The sequence below is a fragment of the Nicotiana sylvestris genome, chromosome 4, assembly GCF_000393655.2.
Source record: "Nicotiana sylvestris chromosome 4, ASM39365v2, whole genome shotgun sequence".
Taxonomy (NCBI): domain Eukaryota; kingdom Viridiplantae; phylum Streptophyta; class Magnoliopsida; order Solanales; family Solanaceae; genus Nicotiana; species Nicotiana sylvestris.
This window is the reverse complement of record NC_091060.1, coordinates 48,950,480-48,968,231: the sequence shown is the minus strand read 5'-3', so window position 1 is coordinate 48,968,231 and position 17,752 is coordinate 48,950,480. Positions and strand designations below refer to the sequence as shown.

General features: G+C 45.2%; 1 protein-coding gene across 1 annotated transcript; it reads left to right on the top strand.

Annotated features, from left to right (window-relative positions):
- Window positions 1–11,836: 11,836 nt before the first annotated feature.
- LOC138889525 (uncharacterized) lies at window positions 11,837–12,550 on the top strand. Its single transcript, XM_070172844.1, has one exon. It carries the CDS (start codon window positions 11,837–11,839, stop codon window positions 12,548–12,550), a length of 714 nt encoding a protein of 237 aa, XP_070028945.1.
- Window positions 12,551–17,752: the final 5,202 nt, after the last annotated feature.

Below are 17,752 nucleotides of genomic sequence, written 5' to 3'. Positions count from 1 at the left end.
ATGGCCCAAATCTATTCAATTAAATTGCATAATTTAAATAACACTTCAACTAACTGATTCTACGATTAAAGTCTAAGCTAATACGCGAAATTATGTAAAATGACCCAAATGCCCCTCGGGCCCACATCTCGGAATCGGATGAAATTTACATTTTCAGAAACCTCGTACTCTCACGAGTCTATACATAATAAGAACACTGAAATCGGAGTCCAAATGACCCCTCAAATTCTCATTTAAAGGTCTCTTAAACTCAAGCCCTAATTACCCATTTTTTCCAAATTTCTCACCACTAATTAGGTCTTTAATCACATAAAAACGAGTTATGAAGTCAAGGATGTTACTTCCAAGTGATTCCCCTTTGTTTTTCTCAAAAATATCTCTCAAAAGTTTCAAACCCAGATGAAAATGGTGAAAGAGTAGCTCAAATTTGAAAATGCAACTATTTATATGTTCTGCCCAGCGATTCCTACATTTACGGCCCTGCGGTCCCGCTTTTGTGGACCAAAGGTCGCACCTGCGACTTTCACTTAAAGAGCCAGCTTCTGCATCTGCGACTACTAATCCGCAAATGCGGTACCGCTTCTATGGTAATACCACCGCTTCTGCGGTTCCTGAAGAAAAGACCAAAATCCGCTTCTGCGGCGCCGCACCTGCGGAACTCAAACCGCAGGTGCGGTTATGACAGAACCAGCAGTTGAAGCTGCAATTTAAATTCCAAAATCTTTCCGTCAACCATCCGAATTCATCCCGAGGCTTCTGGGACCTCAACCAAAGGCACCAACAAGTCACAAACCACTATCCAAAATTGTACCAATCCTTAAAACAACATTAAAACGCCACATTAACCATGGATTTAAGCCTAAGAACTCCAAAATTCTCGAAATACGCTTTCGATCAAAAAGTCTATCAAACCTTGTCCGAATGACCTAACACACACATCCCAAATGACACAGCGGAACTACTGCAACTCTCGAAATTCCATTCCGACCCTCGGATCAAAATCTCGCTATCGAATCGGAAACTTCAAAAATTCAACCTTCGACATTTCAAGCCTAAATAAGCTACATACCTCCAAAACACAATCCGAACACGCCCCTAAGCCCGAAATCACCCAACGGAGCTAATAGGACCATCAGATTTCCATTTCGAGGCCGTCTTTATACTGTTCCGACTACGGTCAACTTTTCAACACTTAAGCTCTCATTTAGGGACAAAGTGTCCCAAAACTCTTCGAAACTCAAAACCGAACATCCTGGCAAATCAAAATTGCAGAAATAAACTCGGGGAAAGTAGTTAATAGGGGATCGGGACGTTAATTCTTAAGACGACCGGCCGGGTCGTCACATCCTCCTACACTCGAACAATCGTTCGTCCTTGAACGAGCATAGAGACATACGTGAAGTAGTGAAAAGATGAGGGTAATGACTACGCATATCCTGCTCGGTCTCCCAGGTTGCCTCCTCCACCGGCTGGCCCCACCACTGAACCTTTACTGATGCAATATTCATTGACCTCAGCTTCCTAACCTGCCTGTCCAATATCGCCACCGGCTCCTCAACATAGGATAGATCCTTGTCCAACTGGACTGAACTGAAATCCAACACGTGCGATGGATCACCATTATACCTCCAGAGCATCGAAACATGAAATACCGGATGAACTCCGGCCAAGCTGGGAGGTAAGGCAAGCTCATAAGCAACCTCCCCAACACGCCTTAGTACATCAAAAGGGCCAATAAACCTCAGACTCAACTTCCCTTTCTTCCCAAATCTCATGACGCCCTTCATATGCGAAACCCGAAGCAGAACCCGCTCTCCAACCATATAGGAAACATCACGAACCTTCCAGTCCGCGTAACACTTCTATCTGGACTGGGCTATACGGAGTCTATCCTGAATCACCTTAACCTTCTCCAAAGCATCCTGAACTAAGTTTGTGCCCAATAATTTAGCCTTACCTGACTCAAACCAACCCATCGGAGATCTGCACCGCCTACCATATAAAGCCTCATACGGTGCCATCTGAATGCTGGACTGATAGCTGTTGTTATAAGCAAACTCCGCCAATGGCAAGAACTGATCCCAAGACCCTCCAAACTCAATCACAGACACATAGAGCATATCCTTAAGAATCTGAATAGTGTGCTCGGACTGTCCGTATGTCTGAGGGTGAAATGTTGTACTCAGCTCCACCCGAGTGCCCAACTCATGCTGAACGACCCTCCAGAACCGTGATGTGAACTGAGTACCTCTATCTAAAATAATGGAGACTGGGTTACCATGCAGATGAGCAACCTCCCGGATATAAATTTCCGCCAACCACTCCGAAGAATAAGTAGTACACATAGGAATGAAATGAGTGGACTTGGTCAGCCGATCCACAATCACCCAAATAGCATCAAACTTCTTCGAAGTCCGTGGGAGTCAAACTACAAAGTCCATGGTGATCCGCTCCCACTTCCACTTCGGAATCTCTATCTGCTGAAGCAACCCACCCGGTCTCTATTGCTCATACTATACCTACTGACAGTTGAGGCACCGAGCTACAAATCTAACTATATCTTTCTTCATCCGCCTCAACCAGTAGTGCTGCCTCAAATCCTGATACATCTTCGCGGCACCCAAATGGATGGAATATCGTGAACTATGGGCCTCCTCTAGAATCAACTGTCATAGCCCATCGACATTAGGTACATAAATCTGACCCTGCATCCTCAATACTCCATCATCACCAATAGTCACATCTCTAGCATCACCATGCTGAACCTTGTCCTTGAGGACAAGCAAATAAGGGTCATCATACTGCCGCTCCCTAATACGATCAAATAAAGAAGACCGAGAAACCACGCAAGCTAGAACCCGACTGGGCTCCAAAAGATCCAATCTCACAAACTGGCTCGCTAAGGCCTGAACATCCATCGCCATAGGCCTCTCCGATGCTGGTAAATAAGCCAAACTCCCCAAACTCTCTGCCCAGCAACTCAAGGCATCGACCACCACATTGGCCTTGCCCGGGTGATACAAAATAGTGATATCATAATCCTTCAGCAACTCTAACCACCTCCTCTGGCACAAATTTTGATACTTTTGCTTGAACAAGTGTTGCAAGCTCTGATGGTCAGTATAAATCTCACATGGAACCCCGTATAAATAATGGAGCCAAATCTTCAGGACGTGAACAATGGTAGCTAACTCAAGGTCATGAACAGAGTAGTTCTTCTCATGAATCTTCAACTGTCTGGACGCATAGGCAATCACCCTACCGTCCTACATCAGCACCGCTCCAAGTCCAATCCTCGAGGCATCACAATAGACCATATAAGATCCCGAACCTGTAGGCAGTATCAAAATTGGGGCTGTGGTCAAAGCCATCTTGAGCTTTTGAAAGCTCGCTTCACACTCCTCCGTCCACTAAAATGGAGCACCCTTCTGGGTCAACCTGGTCATAGAGGCTGCAATCGATGAAAACCCCTCCACAAAACGACGGTAGTAACCTGCCAAACCAAGGAAACCGCGGATCTCTATAGCTGAGGATGGTCTGGGCCAACTCTGCACGGCCTTTATCTTCTTCGGATCCACCCGAATACCCTCACTCGACACCGCGTGGCCTAAGAATACCACTGAATCCAACCAAAACTCACATTTCGAGAACTTAGCATATAACTTCTTCACTCTCAAAGTCTGAAGCACAGTCTAGCTGGCTGAGCAGGTGGGGTAGCAACTGGGGCTGTAATCATAGCTTGTGAACTCTGCAGGGCACGTTGTGACTGAGAAGTCTGTGGAGGTGCACTCCTCCCAAGTCTAGGGCAATCCCTCACCACTTGGCGTGTGTCACTACACTCAAAACAAGCCCTGGCAGGATGTGGCGACTGTGACTGGCTAGGGCCAGGTCTGCTGGACTAACCTCTGAAAGCACCTCGAGCAGGAGGCGCCTAGAAACCAGAGGTGCATAATAAGGATCCTAAGGCCTAGGATGAGCTGGAGCACTACTGGCTGCTGGAAGAGCTGAATGAACAGGGCGACTCATATAACCCCTACCATGAAGACCTACAGCTGGGGCACAGGCACTAGAGAAATGGCCCGACTCTCGAGACCTCTTGGCCTCCCTCTTCTCTCTCTCCCTAGCATGCATACCCTAAATTCTCCTAGCAATTCTCACCACCTGCTGATAAGAAATATCCATATCCAACTCATGAGCCATGCTAGATTTGGATGTTGGGAATAAGCCCCTCAATAAACCGGCGAACCCTCTCGCGAATAGTGGAAACCAAGGATGGTGCATGCCTAGCCAAACTAGTGTAAGGGACAACATACTCTGAAATAGTTATAGCACCCTGGCGCAAATGTTCAAACTTTGCGTGCCATGCATCCATGAGGCTCTGAGGAACATACTCCCTCAGTAACAGATCTGAAAACTGAGCCCAAGTCAGTGAAGCAGTCTCATCTAGACTGTCTAACTCATAGGCGGCTCCTCAAAGTTGGAAAGTAGTGAAAGAAACCCTGCTCGATCCTGAGATAACCATGGTATGGAAAATGCAGTAACACTCATCAAGAAATCTCAGAGCATCCTCTGATGCTAGACCACTGAACATAGGAGGCTTGTACCTCTTGAACCTCTCAAATCTTAGCTGCTCCTACTCGGAAGCCGCTACCCTACCCTCGGGCTGAATTGGCTCTACAGGCGGTACAGGAATAATCTCAAGGACCTGCTCAGTAGTGCGGGCGGCGGGTGTCTGTGTTCCTCCCCTGGCCTGGGATGTGGTTGCAACAAGGGGAAGCAACCCTGCCTGAGCCAAAGTGGTGTACATGCTCATGAACTGCGCCAGAGTCTCCTGAAGAGCTGGAGTGGTAGTAGCAGTAGGCGTATCAGGTGCCTGGACTCCAGCTAGATCTGCTGGTGGTACTTCGGCGGCAGCTCGCGCATGTGCTCTGGCTGCACCACGTGCGCGTCCCTCTACCCTGGCCCCGGCCTCTGACGGCTACAATAGAGGGTGCGGGTGCCTGATCATCTCGGGTAGCACGTGTCCTCACCATCTGTGAGAGAATAGAAGATAGAAGTTTAAAATGGTGATGTCAAAATGTCGTACGACAAGGAAATCAAACGAAGTGGAAATTTTCCTAACAGTTACATAGCCTCTCGTAGATAAGTACAGACGTCTCTGTACCGATCAACGAGACTCTAATAAACTGGCTTGTGATCCATGACTCCAATGAACCTAGAGCTCTGACAACAACTTGTCACGACCCTGGTTCGTACTCCGTGAACCATCGTGACGGCACCTAGTCTCTACGACTAGGTAAGCCTAAATTGCGAAAGATAACCAAAACTTGCAGAAGTAAAACAATTTAAAAAAGCGGAATTAAGGCAATAACAGTGTTTAAATGTGACGCTCGGCATACACCATATATATATAAATCTCAAAACCAATATCTAAATCCAAGACCCGGAAACTCACGAATCACAAGCTAAGATATGTACTACATAGCTCTAACTCCGGAATGTATCATAAAAAGCAGAAATACAGAAGGGCTAAATACTAAAGGCATGATTAGAAAGGGACTCCTCGGTCTGCGGATGCAGCAGATGTACCTCGGAGTCTCTAAAGCAGTCACCTCCCTCAAGGATGGTAGGCCTGAGCAGCGGTACCTGGATCTGCACATGAAAAACATGCACAGAAGGGGCATGAGTACACCACAACGGTACTCAGTAAGTGCCAAGCCTAACCTCGGTCCGGTAGTGACGAGGAAGGTCAAGGCCCTACTAAGGTTAAATAAATAATAGAATGACAGGATAAGATAGGCAATAAAATTGAAAATCTATATCAAGAATCTATACAGTATAATAAGAGTACAATAACAAAAAAACAGAGATAAATGCAACCGTAAGGAAAAACCACTCATAGCAAGGATGATAACCGGGGGATCTCTCGGTATCCTCTATGTATGTGAAGGATCTCTTGGTATCCCGAGGAACTCAATATATGCCATGGATCTCTTGGTATTCCGCACCTCCGTCCAAATCATAAATACGTATAGGGGATCTCCCGAGATGCCGTCACGTAGTCCCAAACAAAAACACACAGAAGCAACACAAGAAAATACTCAATTAAATGATAATTTCGAACCAAGTAAATAGTTAATTCTATCCTAACATGCTTCACGTAATGCAATTAAGGCAGTTTAAGCAAATAGGCAATTAAGTCAACTAAACATGCTTTTCTAAACTAACAACGGGCTAAATTTGCAAGTAGAACAAGGCAGAAAAAAAAGGAACTCAATTGAAATACTTAAAGTAAAATCGGATTTTCAACAATTTGCTCAAGTACGCACTCATCACCTCACGTACAAAGCATTTCAATTATCACATATGTCATATCCTGAGCGAAAAGTCCCCCACACAAGGTTAGGTAAGCCACTTACCTCGAACCAGCTCAAATCAACCCGACACCACGTCTTTGCCACGAGTTTCGACTCCAAATGGCCCAAATCTATTCAATTAAATTGCATAATGTAAATAACACTTCAAGTAACTGATTCTACAATTAAAGTCTAATCTAATACACGAAATTATGTAAAATGACCAAAATGCCCCTCGAGCCCACGTCTCGGAATTGGGTGAAATTTATATTTTCAGAAATCTCGTACTCTCACGAGTCTAGACATAATAAGAATACTGAAATAAGAGTCCAAATGTCCCCTCAAATCCTCATTTAAAGGTCTCTTAAACTCAAGCCCTAATTACCCATTTTCCCAAATTTCTCACCGCTAATTAGGTCTTTAATCACATAAAAATGAGTTATGAAGTCAAGGATGTTACCTCCAAGTTATTACCCTTTGTTTTCCTCAAAAATCTCTCTCAAAAGCTTCAAAACCGAATGAAAATGGTGAAAGAATAGCTCAAATTCGCAAAGGCAACTATTTATATATTCTGCCAAGTGATTCCCGCATTTGCGGCCCTGGGACCACATCTGCGATGCCGTTTTTTCGGACCAAAGGTCGCACCTGTGACTTTCACTTAAAGAGGCAGCTTCCGCATCTGCGAGTACCAATCCGCGGATGCGGTATCGCTTCTATGGTAATACCACCGCTTCTGCGGTTCCTGAAGAAAAGACCAAAATCCGCTTCTGTGGGCCCTTAGCTGCATCTACGGCGCCACACCTGTGGAACCCAAACCGCAGGTGTGGTTATGACAGAACCCGCTGTTGAAGCTGCAATTTAAATTCTAAAATCTTTCCGTCAACCATCCGAATTCATCCCCAGGCCTCCGGGACCTCAACCAAAGGCACCAACAAGTCACAAACCAATATCCAAACTTGTACCAATCCTTCAAAACAACATCGAAACATCGAATTAACTATGGATTTAAGCCTAAGAACTACAAAATTCTCGAAATACGCTTTCGATCAAAAAGATATCAAATCTCGTCCGAATGACCTGAAATTTTGCACACACATCCCAAATGACACAGCGGAACTACTACAACTCTCAGAATTCCAATCCGACCCTCGGATTAAAATCTCTCTATCGAACCGGAAACTTCAAAAATTCAACCTTCGGCATTTCAAGCCTAAATAAGCTACGGACCTCCAAAACACAATTCGAACACGCCCCTAAGCCTGAAATCACCTAATGGAGCTAACGGAGCTATCAGATTTCCATTCCGAGGTTGTCTTTATACTGTTCCGACTACGGTCAACTTTCCAACACTTAAGCTCTCATTTAGGGACTAAGTGTCCCAAAACTCTCCGAAACTTAAAACCGAACATCTCGGCAAATCAAAATTGCAGAAATAAACTCGGGGAAAGCAGTTAATAGAGTATTGGGGCATTAATTCTTAAGATAACTGGCCAAGTCGTCACACTAAGCTTTCATTATATTCGCGAATCTCCAAACGATTACAACTTAATGAGAATTCCGACGATTGAACTCGAAAGGAAGATAAAAAAAGAATAGCAACAACCAAAATCAAGCAAGGGCCGAGAACCAGTAACAAAACTCTAACGACGTCGGAAAACTATGGCTCGAACACAACCGGAATTCAACCTCGCCGGTAGCCTCTATTTGACATAGAAAGAGTGGCTGTTTAGGGGTGGGTTAGTGCTATTTTTTGCAGTATTTTGGAGCTGTTTTCAGCTCATTCTCGCAGCTATTGGAGAAAAGATTTCCGGCTGAAGCTTCGCTCGAGTTTCTGGTCGTATTTTGGAGGTCGTTCTCAAGACTGAAGCTATGTGAGGTGAGGTGAAAGATGAGAGAATGGTTTTTGTTAGCAGGGGTGGTGGGAGACGACTGGGAGCTGGTTTGGTCGCTGATGGCTGCTTGGGTTATCTGAAGGTCGGCTAGTTCTTTTTTTAGGAAAGGGAGGGATGAGCGTTGCATCTTATACTGAAGAAGAAGAAGAAGAAGAAGTGTGAAACGGCGAAAACTTTTCTAGGTTAGGGGTCTCGTTCGGTGAAGAGGATCAGCTGTATCAAGAAGAAGATGAAGTAACAGCTTGGTAGTGATTCTCTAGGGTCAGGATCTGATGGCTTTGGTCTTGTGACTAGGTCTAGGGTTAAGAAGAAAGGTTTTTAACTTTAGGGTATTAGGATATTTTTGGGTTTAATGGGTATTGGGGTTGGATGGCTTTTGGGTTTTGGATTGGGCCTATGTATTATTGGATTAAAATTTAGCTAAAAATTAAAATTCATAAACTATAGACCCAAATCCAATTCTTCTTGTACAATAGTATAAAACACCTATAAACATGTAAAATCACTCCTAATTAATTAAAATAAACTATTAAAGATAAATCTAAAATGATTTTTTCTGTTGTTATTTTTCAAGATTATGTAAAAATAAAGACTAGTAAAATAGTATGACTACAAAATATTAGTGAAACTATTTTTGTAATTTTTATTTTTTGTGATAAAATAAAGTAAAAAAGTCAAAACTAATTGAAATAGCGATATTAGGCCTAAACTAAATAATTAAGCTAAAAATGTGTAAAATCTTGGGGAGGGTCAAAAATTACATGTGTTATCAATAGCTACTAGTTGAGTCCCTGAGTCATTGTGCTTCGCGTTCGCGGCTAAGCATTGTGTTTGCGGAAGGTCCTGGGAGTATGCATCGCATTTGCATGACGAGTGTTGCGTTCGCATGGGAGGATTTGAGGTCCCGCAATAATTGTTCATCGCATTCGCGGCATAAGGCTCACGTTCGCGTAGTGGTATCAGTTTAAGCATCGCGTTCGTGAATGAAGCACCGCGTTCGCGAAGGGTAATTTGGTCAGAGGCAAGATTTGTTAATCGCGCACGCGAGAGAGCCCTTGCGTTCGTATAGAGTAAAATGTCAGCTGGGCAGAAGGTTTTTAATAATATTTCATCCGCGAGCCTAAGTTATTTTTCACCATTATTGAGCATTTTGAGAGCTTTTGGGGAGAAATTGAAGAGGGTTTCGAAGAGGATTGATTGGAGGTAAGTTCTATGAACTAAAAACATGATTTAATTGTGGAATTAAACTATAAATTCATGAAAACTTAGTAAAAAGGGGAAGAACTAGGGCTTGAGTTTTGATATTTCAAATTGGGTTTTGATGGGTCATTTGAGCTCGGATTTGGGAGTTCTTGATATGTATAGACTCGTGGAGAGATAAGGAACCCATTGATGTGAAATTTCTGAGTTTTGAGAAGTGGGCCCGGGGCTCGGGTTATGCTAATTTCGAGATTTTTGATATTTTTCGACTGTTTTCGATTGGGTATTGTTCCCTTAGCCTATTGTGATGTATTCATTGTGGTTTTGGTCAAATTCGACGCGCAAGGAGGCCAATTTGAGAGGCAAGGGCATAGCGAGCTAGAGCTTTGGCCGGCTTGAGGTAAGTAATGATTGTAAATGATGTCATGAGGGTTTGAAACTCCGGATTGCACAACGTAGTGCTATATTGAGGTGAGACACGCGCTTAATGACGAGTGTGGGGTCGTTTACTACTGGGTATTGTGACTTGGTCCATCCCGATTGATGTTTTTACCACGTATTTGACTGAGACTTAATTGTTACCATCATGATTTGAGCTTATTGCCATATTTGGGCTTTGTGCCGACTATTTGAAACCTTCGTGGATTTTTATCACTGTTTCCTTACTATTTTTACATACTACTTGAACTCAGTCCTATTGATTTACACTATTATACAGACTCAGCCACTTTTACTTGAATTTGAGACTTAAATGATATTTCAAATGTTGTTTGGGCTGAGCACTATTGTTTTACTGATGCCCGAGGGGCTTGTGATGATTTCTGGACTGAGTGAGGCCGAGGGCCATATGTGAGGATATGCTGAGTGATATGAGGCCGAGCGCCTGAGTTACTTTATATGCCACGAGGTGGCTTGAGTGATGTGAGGCCGAGTGCCGAGTGATGATGCCACGAGGTGGCCTAATTTAGTGCTTGGGCCGTAAGGGGCCCCTCCGGAGTCTGCACACCCACAGTGAGCACGGGTACCCATATGATTTGAGAGTGAACCCGAGGGGCTGATACTATGCTGAGTGACTGAGAGTGAGCCCGAGGGGCTGATACTATGCTGGGTGATTGAGAGAGAGCCCAAGGGGCTAATTCTGTTCTGAGCGAGTTACATTGTGCCCGAGGGGCGGATTTCTACTTCTTATTTAAATGTCAAATTACCTATTTTACTTGGTTTTAAGACACTCCTACTGTCTTCTCACTGTTTTACTGCTTTAATGTAGAATTGCTTTGTGCCTTTACGTGTTTTCATGCTTTCAGCCATTATTTATAATTATTACTCACTAGGTCGGAGTACTCACATTACTCCCTGCACCGTGTGTGTAGATTCAGGCATAGCAGAGTCCACACCTGAGCACTGATTCCTTCTAGACCAGGCAGTGATTTAGAGTTACGAGGTAGCTGTTGACGTCTGCAGCCCCTTGTCTCCCCTATCCTCTATCATTTATGTTTTCTTCGGACTATTATATAGGCTTTCATACTTTGTAGACTTACAGAAAATTTTGTAGTATCTCATGACTTGTGGCTCCCCAGTTTGGGCTGTGTCGGGATGGTTTCCTTATTTTTATCGTTGTTTCCGCAAAGTTTGGCTATATTAATTATGTTTTAGACTTGTTTATGTTAATTAACTATTAAAAGAAGTGTTCTATTCTGTTTGGTTGGCCTTGTCTTCACGAGAGGTGCCATCACAACCGGGTTCGGGAGTTGGGTCGTGACAAGTTGGTATTAGAGCCTAGGTTACATAGGTCTCTCCAGTCATGAGAAGGTTTAGTTGAGTCTCGTGGATCGGTACGGAGACGTCTGTATTTAACCTTGAGAGGCTGCAGAACCTTTAGGAAAAACTTCATATTCTTGAAATTCTTGTCGTGCGACTTTGTTGATCCAATAACTAAACTCATGTATTCTACTCTCTCGCAGATGGCAAGAACTCGCGCTACAGGACGAGGCAGACGACCACCAGTACCACCCATTAAGGCCACCAGAGGTCGTGGACGCGATCGTGGTCGTGGTAGAGGCAGAGCAGCGAGGGAAGCACCTGTTGATCCACCAGCTGCCCCAGCCCAGGATCAGGCTCCAGCTGTAGATACTCCAGCAGCACTTGTTCATGCACCAGCGGTGCCCATTATGATTCCGGGTCTTCAGGAGGCCTTGGCTCAGATATTATCAATTTGCACTGGCCTGGCTTAGGCGGTTTCAACCACTACCACAGCAGCTACTTCATAGGTCGGGGGAGGCAATCAGACCCCCGTTGCTCGCACACCTGAGCAGGTAGTGCAGGGATTGCAGACACCGGGAGCACCTCCAGCTCAGCCGGTTGCAACAGTTCAGGACTTTGTGGTTCCATATGCCAGATGATGATCAGCGTCGTCTTGAGAGGTTTGGTAGGCTCCAGCCTCCTTCATTCAGTGGCGCTGAGGGCGAGGATGCCCAGAGTTTTCTCGACAAGTGTCAGCGTATGCTTCGGACCGTAGGGATTTTGGAGTCGAGTGGTGTAGCATTTACCACCTTTCAGTTCACTGGGGCTTCCTTCACTTGGTGGAAGGCGTATGAGAGGAGTTGGCTAGTTGGTGCAGTGCCCTTGACTTGGCAGGAGTTCTCCACTCTCTTCTTGGAGAAGTATGTTCCGCAGTCCCGCAGAGAGGAGCTGCGTAGGCAGTTTGAGTGGCTTCGGCTGGGGGATATGACTATGTCTCAGTACGAGGAGAGGTTTTCTAAGTTGGCTTGTCATGCCTCCTGGATGGTTCCAACAGATTGTGAGAGGATCAAGAGGTTTGTGGATGGCCTTAACTATTATCTCCGTATTTTGATGACTAGAGAGAGAGATTTGGGTATTTTATTTGAGGATGTGGTTAATATTGCTCGCGATATCGAGATGGCTCGCCGGCAGGATAGAGAGAAGAGGGAGGCCAAGAGGCCTCGAGGTTTTGGCAGTTTTAGTGGTGCTCCATCTAGAGGCCAGTTCCAGCATAGTAGAGGTTGTTCCTTCAGGCCCGCTCAGTCGGCCCATCTTGAGCATCGTGGGGCATCTTTAGGCCATGATTATCATGGGTCCCAGTAGGGTCAGCCTTCACTCAACGCCCTTCTAGCTTAGAGTTCATAACGTGTCCCATTTGTTCAGGGTTCTTCCATGCCGGGTGGATCAGCTAGTCACTCCGGTGTGAGGGGTTCCCTTTAGTCCCACTCTCCAGCACCTGGGAGTTTTTTTGAGTGTGGAGAGTTTGGACATGTGTGGAGGCAATGTCCTCGTCGTATTGCTAGTTTATCTCAGCAGAGGGGTCAGCCCTCGTCTTCTACCCCAGTTTCTTCAGCACCCGTCCAGCCAGCAAGGGGTGGAGGTTAGGAAGCCAAGGGTCGCTCCAGAGGTGGAGGTCGATCAGGCGGTGTCCAAGCCCATTTTTATGTTATTCCAAGCAGGACCGATGCTATTGCTTCTGATGCTGTCATTACAGGTATTATTTCAGTTTGTCACAGAGATGCATCTGTCTTATTTGATCCCAGTTCCACCTATTCTTATGTGTCCTCATATTTTGCTCATCATTTGGGTACGACCCGGTGGTGTCTTGCTTTACCTATTCACGTATCTACCCCGGTGGGCGATACTATTATTGTATACCATGTATACCGGTCTTGTGTTGTGACTATTGGGGGTCTGGAAACACGAGTTGATCTATTGCTATTGAGTATGGTGGACTTTGATGTTATTTTGGGCATGGAATGGTTATCTCCGTGTCATACTATTCTAGACTGCCATGCCAAGACAGTCACTTTGGTTATGTCCGGTGTTTCGAGGATCGAGTGGCGTGGTGTGACTAATTATGTCCCTAATAGAGTGATTTCTTTCTTAAAGGCCCAGCGTATGGTTGGGAAGGGTTGTCTGTCATATTTAGCCTTTGTGCGGGATGTTGGGGCTGAGGCTCCTAGCATTGATTCTGTTCCAGTTGTGAGGGAGTTTCCCGATGTTTCTCCTGCAGACCTACCGGGCATGCCACCGGACATGGACATTGATTTTGGTATTGACCTGGTGCCGGGCACTCAGCCCATTTCCATTCCACCATATTGTATGGCACCAGCGGAGTTGAAAGAGTTGAAGGATCAGCTTCAGGAACTCCTAGATAAGGGGTTCATTCGGCCTAGTGTGTCACTGTGGGGTGCGTCGGTTCTATTTGTGAAGAAGAAGGATGGAACAATGAGAATGTCCATTGATTACAGGCAATTGAACAAGGTAATAGTGAAGAACAAGTATCCATTTCCTCGTATTGATGATTTATTTGACCGGTTTTAGGGAGCGAGGGTGTTCTCCAAGATTGATCTCCGTTTGGGTTATCACTAGTTGAAGATCAGGGATTCAGATATTCTTAAGATTGCTTTCAGGACTAGATATGGTCACTATGAGTTTCTCGTCATGTCTTTCGGGCTGACCAATGCCCCAGCAGCGTTCATGCATTTGATGAATAGTGTATTTCGGCCTTATCTGGATTCGTTTGTTATAGTATTCATTGATGATATTCTCGTGTACTCGCGTAGCCAGGAGGAGCACGCGGAGCATTTGCGAGTTTTATTGCAGAGATTGAGGGAGGAGAAGCTTTTTGTGAAGTTCTCCAAGTGTGAGTTTTGGCTCAGTTCAGTGTCTTTCTTGGGGCACGTGGTGTCCAGCGAGGGTATGAAAGTTGATCCGAAGAAGATAGAGGTAGTTCAGAGTTGGCTGAGACCGTCCTCAGCCATAGAGATTCGTAGCTTCCTTGGTTTGGCGGGTTATTATCGCCGGTTTGTTCAGGGTTTTTCATCTATTGCCTCGACCTTGACCAAGTGGACTCATAAGGGTGCTCCATTTGTATGGTCGGACGAGTGCGAGGAGAGCTTCTATAAGCTCAAGGCAGCTTTGACCACAGCTCCAGTGTTAGTGTTGCCATCAGCTTCAGGTTCTTATACCGTCTATTGTGATGCTTCGAGAGTTGGGATTGGTTGTGTGTTGATGCAGGAGGGTAGAGTGATTGCTTATGCTTCTCGTCAGTTGAAGCCCCATTAGAAGAACTACCATGTTCATGACTTAGAGTTGGCTGCCATAGTTCATGCTTTGAAGATTTGGAGGCACTACTTATATGGCGTATCTTGTGAGGTATTCACTGATCATCACAGTCTTCAGCATTTGTTCAAGCAAAAGGATCTTAATTTGAGGCAGCGGAGATGGCTAGAGTTGCTTAAGGATTTTGATATTACCATTCTGTATCATCCGGGAAAGGCCAATGTAGTGGCCGATGCTTTGAGCCGAAAGGCAGTCAGTATGGGGAGTTTGGCGTACATTCCAGTTGGGGAGAGGCCCCTTGCAGTTGATGTTCAGGCCTTGGCCAATCGGTTTGTGAGATTAGATATTTCGGAGTCCAGTCGGGTGTTGGCTTGCGTGGTTTCTCGATCTTCTTTATATGATCGCATCAGAGAGCGCCCATATGATGATCCGCACTTGCTTGTCCTTAAGGACAAAGTTCAGCATGATGATGCCAGAGATGTGACCATAGGTGATGATGGTGTATTGAGGATGCAGGGCCGGATCTGTGTGCCCAATGTGGATGGGCTTAGGGAGTTGATCCTGGAGGAGGCTCACAGCTCGCGGTATTCTATTCATTCAGGTGCTGCGAAGATGTACCAGGATTTGAGGCAGCACTATTAGTGGAGGAGAATGAAGAAAGATATTGTGGGTTATGTAGCTCGATGTCTTAACTGTCAGCAGGTGAAATATGAGCATCAGAGACCGGGTGGCTTGCTTTAGCAGATGATTATTCCCGAGTGGAAGTGGGAGAGAGTCACTATGGATTTTGTGAGTGGTCAACCTTGGATTGTGAATAAGTTCGATTCGATTTGGGTGATTGTGGATCGGCTGACCAAGTCCGCGCACTTCATTCCGGTGTGTACTACCTATTCTTCAGAGCGGCTGACAGAGATCTTCATCCGGGAGATTGTTCGATTGCATGGTGTTCCAGTGTCTATTATCTCAAATAGAGGTACTCAGTTTACTTCCCACTTTTGGAGGACTTTTCAGCGAGAGTTGGGTACTCAGGTGGAGTTGAGCACAACATTTCATCCTCAGACAGACAGACAGTCCGAGCGTACTATTTAGATTTTAGAGGACATGTTGCGTGCCTATGTTATTGATTTTGGAGGTTCTTGGGATGAGTTTTTTTCGCTTGCGGAGTTTGCCTACAACAACAGCTGTCAGTCCAGCATTCAGATGGCACCGTATGAGGCCTTGTATTGGAGATGATGTAGATCTCCAGTTGGTTGGTTCGAGCACGGCGAGGCTAGGCTATTGGGGACAGATTTGGTTTAGGATGCCTTAGAGAAGGTGAAGTTGATTCAGGAGAGACTTCGTACAGCACAGTCGCGTCAGAAAAGTTATGCGGACTAGAAGTTTCGAGATGTGTCTTATATGGTTGGCGAGAAGGTCTTGCTGAAGGTTTCGCCCATGAAAGGTGTTATGACATTTGGAAAGAAAGGGAAGTTGAGTCCGCGGTTCATTGGGCCTTTTGAGGTACTTAGGAGAATTGGGGAGGTGGCTTATATGCTTGCTTTGCCACCTAGCTTGTCGAGTGTGCACCCGGTATTTCATGTTTCTATGCTCCAAAAGTATGTTAGGGACCCATATCATGTTTTGGACTTCAGCACGGTTCAGTTGGATGATTATTTGACCTATGATGTGGAGCCAGTGGCTATTTTGGATCGTCAGGTTCGGAAATTGAGGTCAAAGGATATAGCTTCGGTGAAGGTGTAGTGGAGAGGTCGGCCCGTGGAGGAGGCTACCTGGGAGACCGAGCGGGAGATGCGGAGCAAATATCCTTACCTATTTGAGGCTTCAGGTATGTTTCTTGACTAGCTCGAGGACGAGCGTTTGTTTTATTTGGGGAGGATGTGATGGCCCGGCTCGTCGTCCCATGAGTTACCGCCTCGTTTCCCCCATTCTCTGCTTCTTCATGCTTCATTATCAGTATTTGGTGTGGTCGAGTCGATTTGGATTGGTTTTGGTAGGAAATGAGACACTTAGTATCTTTAAGAAAGGTTTAGTTTGGAAAGGTCAACCGGATGTTGACTTATGAGTTAGAGGACTCGAATGTGATTTTCGGTGATTCGGTTAGCTTTGGGGGATGATTTGTGACTTAGGAGCGTGAGCGGAAGTGGTTTTAGAGGTCCGGTGTAGAAGTTAATATTTTGGCGATTTCCAGTTGGTAGGCGAGATTTTGATCCGAAGGTCGGAATGGAATTCCAAGAGTTGCAGTAGCTTCGTTAGGTGATTTGGGATGTGTGTGCAAAATTTCAGGTTATTCGGAGATGATTTGGTTGGGTTTTTGATCGAATGCGTGTTTCGGAAGTTTCATAAGAACTTCGGCTTGAATTCGTTGAGAATTGATGATTATAGTGTTGTTGGATGTGTGTTGATGATTGGAACGAGTTTGGATGATGGTTTAGGATGGGTTAGCACTTTTGGTTGAGATACCGGGGGTCTCGGGGTGATTTAGAAAGGCTAACGGGGAGTTCAGAGTTGGAAAATATTGCAGAAAATGCAGCAGCAGTTGCAGGTCAGATTTGGCTTTTGCGTTCGCGAAGGTAGGTCCGCGTTCGCGGAAGGTAAAGTTCGAGAGCTTCGCGTTCGCGGTGAGGAGCCTGCGTTCGCATAGAAGAAAGTTTGGTCCCTAAGTCATTGTGCTTCGCGTTCGCGTCTATAGCATTGCGTTCGCGGAAGGTTCTGGGAGTATGCATCATGTTCGCATGACGAGTGTCGCATTCGCATAGGAGGATTTGAGGTCCCGCAATAATTGTTCATCGCGTTCGCGGTATAAGGCTCGCGTTCGCGTAGTGGTATCAGTTTAAGCATCATGTTCGCGAATGAAGCACCACGTTCGCGAAGGGTAATTTGATCAGAAGCAAGATTTGTTCATCGCGAACGCGAGAGAGCTCTCGTGTTCGCATAGAGTAAAATGTTAGCTGTGCAGAAGGTTTTTAATAATATTTCATCCGCGAGCCTAACTTATTTTCCACCATTATTGAGCATCTTGAGAGCTTTTTGGGAGAAATTGAAGAGATTTTCGAAGAGGATTGATTGGAGGTAAGTTCTATGAACTAAAAACATGATTTAATTGTGGAATTAACCTATAAATTCATGAAAACTTAGCAAAAAGGGGAAGAACTAGGGCTTGAGTTTTGATATTTCAAATTGGGTTTTGATGGGCCATTTGAGCTCGGATTTGGGAGTTTTTGATATGTATAGACTCGT

Excerpts from the sequence above, each read along its gene's own strand:
- LOC138889525 (XM_070172844.1), top strand. The coding sequence starts at position 11,837 with ATGCCAGATGATGATCAGCGTCGTCTTGAGAGGTTTGGTAGGCTCCAG.